General features: G+C 39.7%; 2 protein-coding genes across 2 annotated transcripts in view; both read left to right on the forward strand.

The window, feature by feature from the left end:
* The first annotated feature begins 5,061 nt into the window (after window positions 1–5,061).
* On the forward strand, window positions 5,062–12,625 carry RAB5IF (RAB5 interacting factor). The gene is made up of 4 exons (XM_026681672.2): window positions 5,062–5,358; window positions 7,801–7,904; window positions 9,494–9,623; window positions 11,050–12,625. The coding sequence occupies exons 1-4, from the start codon at window positions 5,200–5,202 to the stop codon at window positions 11,089–11,091; spliced, it is 435 nt and encodes a 144-aa protein (XP_026537457.1). The 5' UTR covers window positions 5,062–5,199; the 3' UTR covers window positions 11,092–12,625.
* A 2,018-nt stretch (window positions 12,626–14,643) lies between these two features.
* GGT7 (gamma-glutamyltransferase 7) overlaps window positions 14,644–16,129 on the forward strand; it is a 34,850-nt gene continuing 33,364 nt past the window's right edge. The window contains exon 1 of the mRNA XM_026681684.2: window positions 14,644–14,949. Coding sequence (XP_026537469.1) covers window positions 14,730–14,949 — 220 coding nt within the window. The 5' untranslated portion in view covers window positions 14,644–14,729. The remainder of the gene's footprint in view (window positions 14,950–16,129) is intronic.

Genomic DNA, 16,129 nt, shown 5'->3' on the forward strand with positions numbered 1-16,129 from the left:
TCATGGTATAAAGATGTACCATAAAACAGTCCTGTGTATTATAAAGTCAAGTTTCCTTTAAGTCAGGCTCATTTGTAGTAATTCCATGGACCATCCACGTAGCTGTCTTCAAACAATGCAGTAGTTTGCCAATGCTTTCTTTCTGAATGTTTTACTTCCCAAATCTAGCCAACAATCCTTGTCTCCCATCCAATTTCTAATCAAATGTAATTTGTTTTGTTACCTTTTTTTTTAGCTTAGCAAAGGTTGGCAAAGTCTTGTCCTATCCATCTGACAGTTATTTGGTACTATAGTGGGGGTGGGAGCCGCTGGGCTAATTTGCAAAAGATTAGCATGCCAAAGTTATCTTTGTCTAAAATATTGTTATTTTATCTGCCAGCTTTCCATTCATTCTGATCCATTATTCACTTGGGCTTTGAATGAGGATGTAGAAACCTTTTAAGCTCAAAGACTGCACTGCATCCAGCCTAACTTTCTGGTGAAGTTATGCCAGTTGTAGGTCCCTTCCAATCAAGGCAAAGAGCAGATCAATTGTTTCTCATCCCACCCATTCTTTACCCCCAGCCCAGTCCCAATGTCTTAGCCTGTTTATTACAAAGCAGCCATGGAAGAAAACATTGTAATTACATTTCCCGTGGAAGATGACTATGGAAAGGACAGTTGTACGTTCTCATGAGCAGATGGTACCTGAATCAGTTCTTAAAGCCTGGATGTTCTGAAAAGGAAATCCAGACACATCTAAATCCCAGCCGTCAAGGTTTATACAGCTATGCAAGGAAAGTTAGGGTTTATTGTGTTTTGTTATCAGGCAAGATGTCATACTATGTGAAAAAGTAAAACAGATTAAGGCTCTCTGAATCTGTTCATACTGTATATATCTTCTGCTTAACCAGTTTGTTCATTAACACAATTATTCGAATTCACATATTATACTATACTAAAAAATAAAGCTAACTACATGGAATAGGTTTGTACAACTATGCTAAAATGTGATTGGCCAATTTGCATTTCATCCAGAGACTTGTTAATATAACGTCCTTTTAAATTAATCACAGTGCTGAAAACAAAAGATGTAATTCATTCAACCTCCTACCAGTTCAGGCAATCTGTTACTCCACCATCCATCATCCAGCCTCTTTTCAAAAATCCACAATGGAGAACATGATACAATCTTCAGAGATAATGTAATCTACTATCTACAACTGTTTCCACCTACAGTTGTGGCTAGGAGAGTTTTTGCACAACTTCATGCTGTTCTGTGCAACAATTGCACTTTTTCCTGGATCATGAGGCCCTGTGCTTCTGCCTTAGTCATCTCTCAATTGGACTACTACAAACGAGGCCACCCTGGAAGAGTATTTGGAAGCTACAGCTAGTACAGAATGCAGTAGCATGGATAGTTCGGGAAGCTTCTAGGGCGATGCATGTAACACCACTGTTGCACGAGCTTTATTGCTTGCGAGTTTGCTTCCAAGTCCAATTCAAGGTATTGTTTTTTTTTTTACCTTTAAAGCCCTTTATGGCATGAGTTCAAGGTATCTAAGGAACCAAATTGCTCAAACTGGATTGGCCCTTGCTCACTTGCTCCACCAAATGAGTGGCGCTCTGATGGACACCATCTGCCCAGGAATTTCAGTTGGTGCGGTGCTGGAGAAGAGCCTTTTCCATTGGGGCCCTCATCTTCTGGAATATTCTGCCACCGGAAGTGAGAATAATCTTTACTTTTTTGGCCTCCTGGAAGGACTTAAAACCTGGATCGGTTGGCTGGCTGGCTTGAGAGCACTTTTCACTGGAGGTAGTTGATAGAAGAGAAAATCCCCACAGCCATGCTGCCTTGATTTTTAGTCTACTTAAATCTGATTAATTGAACTGTTTTTAAGCCGCCCAGAGTCACTTCAATGGTGAGGTAGGCAGGGTATAAATTAAATAAATAAATAAAACTTCCTTTCAATTTGCACTAATGGATTCCAGTTTTATGTTCTGGAACACTAGAAAATACATTTTATCTATGTGACATCTTTTGTAATGATTACACAACAGGGGCTTTTGTGGGAGGATAGTTGAAAAGTCAGGATGTCTCTGATACAAAAGGTTGTGGGTTCAACCACAGCTGAAGTCACCATGTTGCGCCTTTTTTTATTCACCTAGATGACCCTGTTACACAATTAAATTACCATCCCTTGCTCAGATATCTGAAACAAAGTTCTCTAAATCTATCAAGGCTTATTTTTAAATATATCTGTATAAAATGACCCTGACAGATTATCACTCTAAATGAGTTATCTAAAAGTCAGTTCAGCTGAACTCAGTGGAACATTCATTCAGACATGCTAGCAGTATAAATAGACAAATCACATTAGTGAATGATGAGTGTGTTTATACAACATTTTTATTCAAACAGCCAGTTCTTTGGGTTTCCTGTCCACATTGAATCATAGACTAATCTAATGAGCTTTGTTCACAAATTGCACTACTGTATTGAGTCGATTGTACAAAGAAAACCATTCAGCAAATACCACAACCTGTAAATAACAGGAAGGAATAAACCTTTCTAGCAAATATATTTTGATTAGCTCTTGTTAAAGTGCCCAGTGACAGACAAATATTTCCTCTTTTTTTGTAAGGATCCCATCAATTTTATTCTTTCTTTCTCCAAACATATGCAAAGTTCATGCTTCAGAAATATGAGTTTTTAAAAAACATTAACTATTGTGAAAGTTTGGTTTCTATGCTTTGCAGATATGGACATGAGATCATTATGATTTAATGTTTCACCACAGTTGGCTTTAAACATAGAGCAGTTTGAAAAACTAATATCCTTACTATGAGAGCAGTGGGTTATGCAAATATTGTAAATTCTCTAGTGCCTTAAACCTCTCAGGCTGTATTTGCTGTCCAAGGAGAGAGGGACTCCCAGGTAAAGCCAAAGAATAGGCCATTGTAGAAGCTATGGTACCATGGTACCTTTCTGCCACCTTGTGGTGAATGTGCATAATTAAAAGGTGCTGTTTAAAAAAAATCCAGGAAAAAACATTTGTTTTTAATTTACATTCAGTAAAATACTATGTGTTGATGATGTCTTTTGCAACAGGATATTTTCACTTCCTTACATTGCAACAGGCATAAGTTGTAACACATTTAGCAGTTTCATGTGTTAATGGGGCTGTCCTTGAGGACATACCTCTTTACACCCAAAGCTTTAAACTGGTTCAAAAATGTAGCTGTTTGAGCTACACTGATTTCCAATTGCTTCCAGGTATAATTCAAGGCTCTGGTCACTACATATAAAGCCTTACATGGCATACGCCTGCTTACTTGAAGGACTATCTATCACCTATAGCATCTACCTGACCAATTTAAATCTGCAGGGTTGGCACACTTTGGATTCCTTCAATTAAATGTTCTCTATCAGGATCTCGGAAGCACGCCTGCCACAGCACCTGCCCTCTGGAACAAGGTTCTTCCCAAGATCAGGATGGCCTCTATTCTGCTGTTGTTCAGAAGAACCACAAAAACTCTTCACCTGGGCCTCTAACAAGGGAGGGTGAGACCCCTTCACTTCATCCCATCTGATCTATTACACTTGCCATCTTTTACCATTAATTAATTGTTATAATTTTTGTTTGTCATGAACTAGCCAGAATGGTTGGGAATTTGGCGGCATCAAGTTTAATAAATAAATAAATATTGAGGGGTTTTTTTCTATTGAATCTCCTATTACAAGCCTAACTGTTTTACCAATGAAATAAAGCATGGCATAATGGTTAGAAGTGCCAGATTTTGGTAACAGAAAGTAAATATAAGTAAACAGGACGTTGGGATTACAAGTGTTGAAATTTCCAACTAGCAGAGAAGTATCCCTGGTTTGGGAAGGCTGACATAGCCTCAGTGTCTGCAGTTTTAATCCAGCCTCTTTCACTTTGTATATACGACATCCACACCCATGACTAGGATTCTCAATAATTATTGTGGTTATTTCTCCAGAACCTAAACTAGATAAAATAAAATTTTGTGTGCCTCTTTATCTAGACTGGGGTCTTTCTACATATTATTTCAGTAACAAATCTGTGATGAAACTACACAATAGAAAGTAGTATCCAGCCTAAAGTAATATACATTATATATGTATTGTGGATGTTTAGATGCATCAATTTACACCTTCAGTCATACTCTGGTAGCATGCATTTTAATAGTGTTAAATCTGTTTAGTCTCTGTAACTGCTTTTTCTCTTTGGAAGGTGAGAATATTAAAAACTCAAAATAAAACTATATGAATATTTGGCAAGGAGAGTAATTTCCCACAGGACATTTGTACAGAATTTAAATGTGCTAATTGATTTTATGTGCAACTTATTAAAGTAGTATTTTTATTTTCTAAACTATGCTGAAAATATTAATCACAGTAGAAAATGCTTATAAGACTGTATATTAGGTACAGTCCCTTGAAAAGCGGCAATTCTGCTCATAAATTTTGGAAGGTATCCTCCCATGTTTTTTTGTTCCAAAGTATTTATAATCTTGAACCAGTTTAATTATATTTCAATAGTCTTTTTTAATTGTCTTAGCTGTGGTTTGGGTTTTGTAATTTTAATCATACGAACCTCCCACAAAGCCACATATGTGAAATGGGCGGCTCTATAAATTTAATAAATAAATATAGAGAGAGGGATTTCAGGAAATATACCAAGGGGAGCCAGATGCCCAGTTTCTCCTGGCCATTGCAGAGATGATATATAAACCTCGCAGAGATGATATAACTATGGTTTATTCAGCGTACGGGCTGCGCTTAAGGCTAAGACACAACGAATGAGTTTACGCACCGCATGAAACTTACAAATACCCATAAGAACTAACCACGACTAGCAAGCCGCAGGGGGAGCATTGAAAGAGCGCCTTGTAGACTCGAAATGTACATGGCCCCCTCCCGTCCCCGAATATCGCCTCCAAACGCGACCGGAGAATATCCCGGCAAGCTCTGTAAACGCAGAAACCTCGGATTCGGCTCCACCTGGCAAGCCCTTCGCGCCGCTGGATAAAGGCCCGTTTCTCTCGCCGTAGGGCGCTCGCATCACGTGACGAGGACCACGTGTCTCGGGCGACGCGATAGCGGGGCTTCAGGACCGGCGCTCACGTGGACGAGCGGCTGCCTTTCCTGCCGTGACCGGGGCGCGTTGTGCTCGAGGTGTGGCGCGGGGGACGATGAGCGGCGGTCGACGGAAGGAGGAGCCGTCGTCGCACCCGCACTCGCAGCAGCAGCAGCAGCAGCAGCAGCACCTGGTAGCCAACGGCGGGGGCGGAGTGTTGCGGGCCTCGTTGTGGAGCAAAGCCTTGCGGAGCGACTCCGCCTGGGAGGACAAGGTGAGGCCTAGACCCGGTGGGCCGGCCGGGTGTTTACGGGAGGGCAGGCCTCGGCTTTGCGGGTTTTTTGTGGGGTGGGGAGACTTTGCCAGTCGGTTCTCCTGAAGGTCACAGCGGAGCCCCTGCACAGCTCGCAAGAGGCAGAAACGGAGCCTCCTGGTTTGTACCCTGAGCTCTTGGGCAGGAAGGATGGAAGATGTCAAGGACGTTGACACCTAAACTAAGGCGCCGATGTTGACTGCCCAGAAACCGTTGGGATTGGTGTCAGCCCCTTTGCTGGCCGTGTGTGTGTGTTACAGGAGCATCTTGGTAGCCGGCCTTCTCCACACACCTCCGCCCAGATTTACAAGGGATCAGTAGGTGGAGAGCTTCTCCTCGCGCCCCCCCCCCACCAGTTTTGGCTGGCAGGCTAACTACCATGCCCAGTTGGGGGAGTGGGAAACCTTTGACAACAAGGAGGTTTTTTTCCCTTTTTATCTGGAACACTGGATTGCTGCAGTGTGGCCTGCTTGAGGTGGCCCTTGAAGATGATTAGGAAACGGGAGTTGGCGCATAATGTGGCAACCTACTAGCTGGCATCTAATGTGGCAACACTTATATTTCTGGGTGCTGCCTTGGCTGCCTGCCTGTTTCCAAATAAAATTCAGAGTACTGGAATTGAACTGTAGGACCTGTAAAGAACCCCACAGGGTTTGCATCTTTCTTACTCTCTCAGGACCATCTTTTCTAAACAGAATCTTCCTATAACTGTCCAGTCGGCCTAGAAAGCAATGCTTTGGGTTACCTTCTTCCTTCCTGGAATGTTAGAGCAGGCTTTTGTGTGTGTGTGTGTGTGTGTGTGTGTGGCTTTTCCTTTATTTTGAAACACAGGATGATCCCCGCCCCCAGGTCTGAATTTTACAATTCAGAAAAATGTAAAGGTTTTGCTCTTTCGCTAAGCTTTAATGGCCAGAGGGCCCTTGTTTATTAAATACTTCAAGTATATTTTAATTAAATTGTCTTCATTAAATGTTTGTAGGATGTTTCTGAGAACCAGTTTGGTATAGTGGTTCAAAGCATTGGGGTACAACAGACTGCCTTAGATATGAAGTCAGGTGGGTAACTTTGGACTAGATACTCTCAGTCCTAGAAAGAAGACAGTGGTAAAGCATTTTTAACTAAATAGGCAAGAAACTGTGTGGACTTATCCATATGGTTATCAGAAGTCAAGACGGATTCAAAGGCACTAAAAAGAATTTAAAATATTTATGTAAGTTCCTAATGTTTATAGAATTGGAGGGCATATAGATTATATGGGTAAATAATCAGTTACGATTCATTTAACTTGGAGTTAGCTTCTTGTGCAAACACAGTTTTTATGTTTTTCAGAGTGTTTAATTTTGATTTAAGCAACTAAGATGTTTGTAAAGGCGGATGGGGAGTTTGAAGAACAGTCTGGATACTATTGAAATTAAAAGCTTAGATTACTTAAATTATAGTTTAACATGGTGAGTAATTCACAGTTGGCCAAGATTACACAATTCAAAGGCAAGGAACGAACTGCTTCCCAGTCAATGGTCAGATAAAAGAAATCTGACTTCAGGGCATATCTGTAACTCAATAAAATATTTGTGACAAGACTCAATTTAGTTCTCAGGAAGATAAACGGAGGGTGCTCAGAAATGACTGTTACCATAACTTTTTAATAAAATTAGTATAGGCCTGCATGAGCTTTGTTTCCTAATCTGGCCTATTTTAAAGCGCTAACAGGTCATAAAACATGGGAAGAGAATATAGATACAGTACTCAAATTAAGCTCTTAAAATAAGTTCTGTATAATTTCTATTTCACTATTGTGAAACAAAAGAAGATGGAGTCTGACCAAGCAAACTATCTTATGGTAGAAAGTACATCTTTTTTCTACCATTTCATAGCAAGTGGAAGATCATTCTAATCCATTATGTGAATTAATTATACTTTTTTTTTTCAAATAGAAGAATTCAGACTTGTTCAGCCCATTTGCAAATAAAGTGAAATGAGAATGGCATAGAGATTAGTGAGCTGATATTAGCTTAGATTTAAACCCTGACTTGACAATCAAGCTGAGCAGATACCTCACTTTGAATCAGTAGCCCCCTCCGTCTCCCAGAGTCCTTACAAGATTAAAGTAATTTATCTAAGCTCCTTGAAAGATAGGTACATAATAAATAGGGCTGAAAAAATGTAAATATATACCTTTTACCCTGGAATTGAGATAGATTTCCAGGTAGGATGGAAATAATTGCAGGTGTCTAATTTCTGAATCTCCTTTAGTTTTTAGACCTAAGACGACCTCAAAACGTTTGTATAGTTCTTTTGAATTAGGCAATTGAGATATCTTGAGAACTTAGATTTGTGGTTATAACAGGAGGTCTACAAACGTATGTGGTTCCATATGAATTGGATATTGTTTTTTCTCTGCAGGATGAATTTTTAGATGTCATTTACTGGTTCAGGCAGATCATTGCTGTTATTTTGGGAGTGATCTGGGGAATTGTTCCACTGAAGGGATTTGTGGGTATAGCAATGTAAGTAATTATTTTGCATTTATTTAAAGGCATTCATTGATGAAGTTGAAATGGTTAAGATTAGGGATGTATACTTGAAGTATATGGGCTTTGTATTATACAATTATTTGAGCTTGCAAAAATTTCTCAGAGCAGTTTGTAGAAAAGATACAGAAAGCTTAAGTTTAGTCAGAGGGAACATGCACCAGAACATCAGAAAGGTTTTCATAGGAAAAAAAAAATGGCTGCAGTGCATGAAATAAAGAAAATGTTGAAAATATATCCATTTGCCTGAAAATATGTCTAGAAGCTTAGAATGTGTCATTTATTGCTGAAAACTAAATGTATGACTATGTTGAAAGATTATATAGATATTTGACTATGAATTTCCAGCTATGACAAGAAATGATAAAGGGAATATCTTAAATACTGATAGTAATTAAAGCATAAGATATTTTCGCAGTTGCCTATGTTTTCCTTAAATGATAGGAAAGCGAGTTGTGTAATAGGAAAATGAAATACTTCCAGTTATTTCTTCTAAAACTATTTATACATCTATAGATAAATATCTACTTCTGGATTAACTTTATTTAAGAGATTATAAGAAAGAATATCATCCACCCTTCTGGAATGTAAGCAACTCAATTTTTTAACAAAGCCAGGATAGTGTGGGTTAGAGGGCAGAATTAATAGTTCAGGTTCACCTGAAATTAACACAACATAGGATACCTCTTCAGTACCTATTGTCCTTTTTTAATGTTACATTGTTAAAGGGTTAATGCATGTGCATTCAGGTGTCAGGGTTCTAAGTAATAATTCCATATAAGCAAAACTCCAAGGCAGGGAGATTCCTCAGAGAATAGTTTTATTGGAAATATCATATTGGCACAGATCTGATGAAAACCAACGCTGAAGACTTCTGTGGTTTTCACCTAATTAAAAGTAAAAGTTTTCCCACTTTCTCAAAACAATCAGCCACATGGTCCAATCACAGTGCAGTCTGGCTTCTGGGTGACATCACTCTGCCTTCCTCCTATCAGTTGTGAGAATGTCCTTGGTTAATTAGCGAACACAATGGATATTAAGTGCACCAATTGTTTGCAATGGGCTGGTTTTACTGATTAAACCAGAAGTATAAATGGCCATAAGTGTGGCTAGTGCTGAATGCCTGAAATGTGTTCACATGACTGCAGGGAAGTCCATCATAACTCTGAATGATTGCTATATGACTAGTCATAAATTGAGGCCTACCAGTGTTTTAATCTGTACTGGCAGTACCAACTTAGTAGCATAAGAAAAGTTGCAAATTCTGGTCACGTGATTGCAGAATGTTGCAACCTGTCATAATTGCAAGCCAAGTTGCCAAATACCTGAAGTGCCATTGTGGCTGGGAGGGGTGGCAGTTGTAACTTTAAGAAGAGATCATTAGTAGCCTATTTTAAAAGTCCACTGTAACTTTGTGCAATTGTTAAATGACTGATTATAAACTGAGGACTCTTTAGGGGCTGCTATTAATTTCAGTGAAACTGAAAAGAAGAAAGCTCCTTGATACTTTTACATTGTAAGTTGATTGAAGTTAACCAGCATCTCCTTTTTCCCCTCTCCTCCAGATTCTGTCTCATAAATGCTGGAGTCCTATACCTCTATTTTAGCAGTTTTCAGCAAATAGATGAAGAGGAGTATGGTGGAACATGGGAACTAACAAAGGAAGGCTTCATGACATCTTTTGCTTTGTTTTTGGTAATTTATGTTACTTGTTTGTAGATTTATGACATTATATGCACAGTATGAAATAGGAGGTAGATTATCATCCCAAGAAACCTTAAAATCTTGTAATTAGAGAGAAAAGAAATTGAGATTAAATTTAGAAATGTAAATTGCATGTGGGTAAAATAATAGATATTTTTCCCCTACTAAGAATTTAAAGGGAAACATATAACTTTTAAAATTCAACATCGCATGAGAAAGCTCCCCAATGCAAAACTGCATTATTTCTTTCAACTCAAAATTACCCCTCAGTTTGCTCTTGGGGAGGCAAGACCGCACCCCAAAGGCTTCTCTGTTGCGTTAGTAGAGCTGTATGTGCATGCATGTGTCGGCCTGCTGCTCATGTGGCCCGGTTCTCCTCCCCCCCCCCAACCAATCTGCCAAGCCACAAAGGTTGGGGATCACTATTCTAGGACCTACTTAGAGGATGGGGAATATAGAGAAAGGGGGAATTTGTTTTGCTGATGGCTGTTGATTGTTGAATTAATCCAAATTACTTAATGGTAAAACATTTCATTATCTCTAATTTATACTAAAAGGTATATGTATCTGTGCATATGTGAGTTCAGTGAAAGCTTTTTATCTGCCTCCTTTTTCAGTAAGTATATTTGCCAACTTTTGACCATGTATTTTCCCTAATATTTTTATGTGCAGGCTATAACATTTAATAGGAAACACTATAAATGCCACTATAAATCTTCAGTATAAAGTAATATATAGAGAAAAGAACTTTGGCAGTGGTTCTGTTTAGGTATAAATTGTCCTATTTAGTTGTGATTAGAAGATGGCACTTACATTCTTGTTCAAACATATACAATTAGTTTATAGTGTCTCAAAGCTTCTGGTTGGGTAACAGAATTTTGATTGTAGGTGTTTTTATACATAAAATATCCAGCACTGTATCTTTGGTTGTTTCCAAGTTCTCATACATAAATATAAGAAAAACAATAGACCAGTTTTCAAAAGGGGTACAAAAATATTTTGATTTTGAAATACTTATATCCATTCCACTCTCATGACTTTTCTAATGTTAACAGTGTTCTAACTACATATTAATCATTCCAATAGCTAATATGTCAAAATGGTCCATTTTGAAGTCATAATATTCAAGAAGGTTTAGAAAAGTATAGCATTTCTGCTAGGCCAGGGAAAGAGATGTAACAGAATCAGAACATTTTTACCTTGAGACCATTTTTATTTGTCTGTCTCTCTCCTGCTAGCACTAAAAAGCAATGAGGTTTTCTGATATTAGTCCTAACATTTCTTTATGATCCCTTATTGTAGTAATGTTAATAATGCAATCTTATTCAGAAGGAAGAAAGCAAAATAGATTCATAATTATAATTTGGTAACATTTAATTTTTTCTTTTTATTTGTTCTTCTCTGTGCTTCTTTTCAGGTTGTTTGGATAATCTTCTACACTGCCATCCATTATGATTGACAAACTCAGCCAAATTAATTGTCTTAACTGAAGAACACTTTAAGAACCCCCTTTGGCCTATGGAGAGGTAGAACAAGTCAGTTTTTACATCCATGGTCCAAGGAGATGCAACATGTCTTGTGGATTCTAAGAAGAAAAGTTTGATCAGTCTTATTTTAAAAAGCTGTTGCTTTTCCAGAACTTAAAAAAAGCCATTACAATGCTTTACAGATAGCACAAGACTTTTCAACCTTTCAGCCTTCTTGGTGACTTTAGCCAGTATGGCGATGACAAATCTTTATATCCTAAAAGGGTGATTCAGTTAATTAACTTGCATCAATTATCTTGTTCTCTTTGAGATCTATTCAGATTGTGACTTGTCTTCCATTTGTAAGACATACTAATATGGTAGCCATCATGAAGCATATGGCAGGAGGAGAACTCTGCTGAATGTATTGTGGAACATAGATTTTGATGGTTCTCGGCTTCTTTTGAGGAAATTAAAGCTCTGATCTAAGTACTAATGTCTTTAAATGGTTCATCCAGGGTTTTAAAATTTTGGTCTCTTAACAATGTAATAAACATAATCTTCAGATTGTTTCCTAATATTTTGAGATTTTAACTATTTACTGAGAAGTGTGAGGCTTTCCTAGCTTCATTAGGGAACTTCCCAAAACAATTGCAGTGATTTAGAAACATCTTAATATATTGGTTAGTGAACCAATTCAGTTTCCAGAACCTACCTCAGAGTCTAGTGATCTAAATGCACAAAATAGCAGATGCTTCAGAATTCAATTACGTTGGGATTGTTACAGGTTTTTGAAGCTGAAACATAATACAGAATAATACAGAACAATTAAGGCAGCTAATGTCTTGTACATAGAACTAATTTTCAGATAGGAGTAGACTGAAATTGTGTTGATATTTTATGATTGAAAATATCAGAATGAAAAAGTCTATTAATTGTACACTAATTAGGCTGCTTATGAGCTTTAATTGTACTGTCTCAATCATTTTAAGATTTAAACTCCTTGTCTATATAAGTATTTAATAATTTCAAGAAGGTATTTCCTATCTTAAGTTAATGTAAGTAGACAGAAAATGGAGTTCATTAAGACTGCCTTACAATGAGAAGCTGTTTTGAGTCCTAATATGCTGTGGATAAATTTCCAGTTCTTTGTACTCTTCTTTTAAACTCTTAACGGTGCATACTTTTTTTCACAAGTAGTTTTCCATGTATTCTCTTTCAACATTGTCAAGTCTGTCTGCCTTTTTTTCAGTCCATTGTTAACACCAGGGAAGAATTTAGCCACAGGAAGTCAAAGACAAAACTACTAAAGTTTGGGAAACCTTAGCAGAGGTTTCTCTTGCAGTTCTTCATTGCCAACTTAAGTGTTCTCTCCTTCAGTTTGAGGAGATACTTAGACATTTTGGTATTTGCTAATTTTAAGCTGCATTTCTCAATCAGCAGGGTTTTTTTCAAAGCTTGAGTCATCTACCAAATAAGTAAATCATTTTATACATGGAAGATCACTAATAAAGATCACTTTAAGAAGCTGGTGTAATGCTTTTTTATTGGTATTGCCATTTTTAAATTTTCAAGTAGTATTTTGTAACTGCTTTGGCCCTTAAAGTAGATGGATATTTGCTTTTAAAAATGATGATGGCATGGTAGCTTTTTGTTAAGAGATCTGGCCATAAGTATGAGTTTTAGTATTGGAGGATAATCTTGGTCTGCCTTTTACTTTGGAGGTAGTGGGAGGAAAAACTCTTGCCTTCATTTGTGGAAAAACTTTTTTTGCTGATTTTAAGGTCTAAGTTACATAAGAGATTATCTTGGATTGCATAAAACTGTTGGGGTTGAGTTAAAATTGGAGAAGATTGCATCTTTGAAAATATCTCCACCTTCCTCAGCAAACATTAGCAGACATGCTATGTGATTAAAGTTATTGTTCCTGCACTAACTTCCATCATGTTGATGTCTCACATTACAACCACAGTGATTTACTGTCGTAACTCCAGGTTCAATTGTGGTCATAAGTCATAGGCTACCTGTGTGGAATGAATAGCCCCATGCTGTACACAGTACATAACCCATAAATAACTATGGAGCTCATCTAAAGAATGACAAGTCCAAATATTTCCTTCACATAATCCCAGTCTTTGCTTAATATGACTCCTGAATAGCATCCAGAATCCTTTGTTATCGCCTCCCCAGCAGTTCCATCTAAGGATGATCACCTTCAGTTCAACACTATAAAGTTCTTGTGCCATTTCCCAAATCCTGTTACAATGCCAACAGTTACTGCTCTTCCATATCTTACCCACGTAGTACGTGGATTGTGTAGAACAAATGGAAGCAAAGAGGTATTCATTGCAGAATAGGCTATATCTCTTGTGGACTCTTAAGGGTCAACAGGAGAGCAGCTTGGAACCAACTGAGAGGTCCAATGTTGCTGCTTACCAAAGCAATGTCCCGCCTGGAATTCAAGTCAAGAATGTGGCCTCTGCTGAGCTTGTCCTCCACAAAGCAACCTATAGTTCCCAAAGAACTTTCTGCCTGCCTGGATTTCTCTTAATTACAATGAAAGCATCTTCTCCACAGCAAATTCCAACATTGAGATCCCAAGCTGTAGACACCGACGGGGGTTAAATTTTAATCACATTTTTGGATTTTTTTTTTCCAGACTGGCAAGATTTTATTGTATTCATCATACAATTTTCTGCCTCCTTAAAGGATTATGTAAATTTGATTTTTAAAATTTTATGTCTGTGAAATTAATTTGAAGGGGAATTTAAATGTAATACAAATGGATCTGATGGACAACTTATTCCCCAAAGATGATATTAAACCAGGAAATTGATCCGAATATTTCTTTTGTTTTAAATAAAGCTCTGCTAAGATTTAGGAGATTTTTATAAGAGACAAAAAGATGAATTGTATGTATTAATTCAAAAGAAATCTGTTAAAACTTCTGAAGGATTTTCATTTTGAAACAGATGAGGAGCAAATTGCCTCTAAGATTTTTTCTGAATAGGTTAAAGAATATTTTTTTAAAACGAGAGAAGTTTTGTAAGATTGGCTGCTTCAACCAGTGTTGAAAGAAGAAAATAATCATATCTGGTTGCTCTTGCTGGACTTCTGCTAACAAAGATTGTAGCATTTGGATCTTGTTTTCCTTATCTAAGTGATGAACTATGGGTAGAAGAAAAATTATGCTTTATTTAGAGATGTTATAATTCTTTTATCTGCTGGAACGAAGGGGAAAGGTACCTTTTCTCCAACCCGATACAACAGACCGGGTAGGCTGCAGGCCCGGCCGTCAGCCAAAAAGTGTCGGCTGGCGGGAACTACGCTTCACGATGGTGCCGATATTTCCCATCTCCGCCATCCCCGCCCCTTTGCTCCTTGAAACGACAGTGCGGAAGCGCAGCCCGCGGTGCAACAGGCCAAGCGAGTCGGCCAGTGAACCCCAAGCTCCGCCCCGCCGGCCTTTAGCGGCCGCCCCTCCCGCACGCCTCCGCTTCCTCTCCAGACACTCGCTCGGCTCCCCTCTTGGCGAACTGGCCCGGCCTCCACCGGCAGTCATTTCCGGAGCAGGAGCCTGGGCTGAACCGGCCAACCAACGCGCCTGCCTGGCTAAGGAGGCGCAAGCAGGATGGCGGCGGCGGCGGCGACGGCGGCGGTCCCGGCTGCAGGGGCCGCCGAGAAGGAGGCGAGTCAGGAGAGCAGCCTGGGCGCCTATTCGCCCGTGGATTATATGAGCATCACCAGCTTCCCCCGCTTGCCCGAAGAGGAGACGGGCAGCGCCATCGCCCCCGAGAGCTGCCTGCGCTCCAGGAAAGAGGAGGATGCCTTCCTGGCAGAGCAGGACACCGGTGAGCGCGGAAGTTAGCCCGCTTGCTTCGCCGGGCCTCTCCATCCGACCAGCCGCCAGCGGGACCTTCACGGCCATCTCTCCATCCTCTCCTTCCCCTTCATCTCCGCGGCCTCCATCCCATCCCGATCGGACCGGCTCCTCCGGGACTGGTTCCCGTCCTGCCCTTCGCCCGCTTCCCCGCATCTCTCCTTTGGCGGGCGGGGCTTCTGCGTCGTCCCTTCCTTCTTCCCACCCACCCACCCCAAGAAGCGGCTGGCACCGGCCCAGCGGTGCAGCCGTCCCGCATCCTAAGCCTGCCCTGCTTCTGCCCTTCCCGCTTCTCCTGCCTGCCTCTCTCCTAACGTCCTTGCCGGGAGTCCCTAGTCCTCGATCTCCCCTCCTCTGCACCATCTTTTTTCCCTTTGGCCTCCTCTCTCCTTCCACTAGTGCCGGAGTGGGGGTTGGAGGCTGTGGGAGTGCTGGGCTGCATGTCGAGGCTGTGGAGGCTGCTGGGCTGTCTCTTTCCATTGTCTTGTTTCCATCCCATTTCCATCCCTCTCCTCTTTCCTCTCTTCCTTCCTTCTATCTTTTTACCAGCTCTACTGTCGGGGCAATAATGTAAGTGATTGTGTTGCCTCCTTCCCATTATATCTTTCTGATCACACTATAGTCTCTTGCTCTCCAAAGAATGCTTACTGATGCTAATGCAGCCTTTCCTAATATCTGTATCCTGTAGATGCATTGGATTGCAACTCCCAGAATCCCCAGCCAGCCATCTCCCATTCTTTTGGCAACTTTTTACCTTCCCTGAAAATGGCTCAGGTTGATTAAGAACCCGGGACTTGGTGTTTTGTTTTGTTTTTAATCTGTTTCTCTCAGTTCCTCATACTTGGGAATAACTTCATGAAGTGTCCCTGAATTTTGATCTTCAGAATGTTATTTCCTATTCTAGGATCTTCCAATTGGTCTAAAAGTTTGAGAGAAAAAACAGTAGTATGCTGAAAATTACCCAGGGTAAAGTTTGCTATTGCTTCAGTAGATATTTTCAATATTTAGGAGTATTACTACATGTGCATGGGACCTATAGCAGCTGAGATATAGCCAAGATCTTATTCTCAGATTCATTACTTATTGCAACACATAGGGTCAATAGTTAGAATAGAGCTTCCAGTCAGTTTTCCTACAATAACAATTCTTAA

The sequence above is a fragment of the Notechis scutatus genome, chromosome 3, assembly GCF_049901735.1.
Source record: "Notechis scutatus isolate UNSWTSFEM ecotype Mainland chromosome 3, rNotScu1.2, whole genome shotgun sequence".
Lineage (NCBI taxonomy): Eukaryota > Metazoa > Chordata > Lepidosauria > Squamata > Elapidae > Notechis > Notechis scutatus.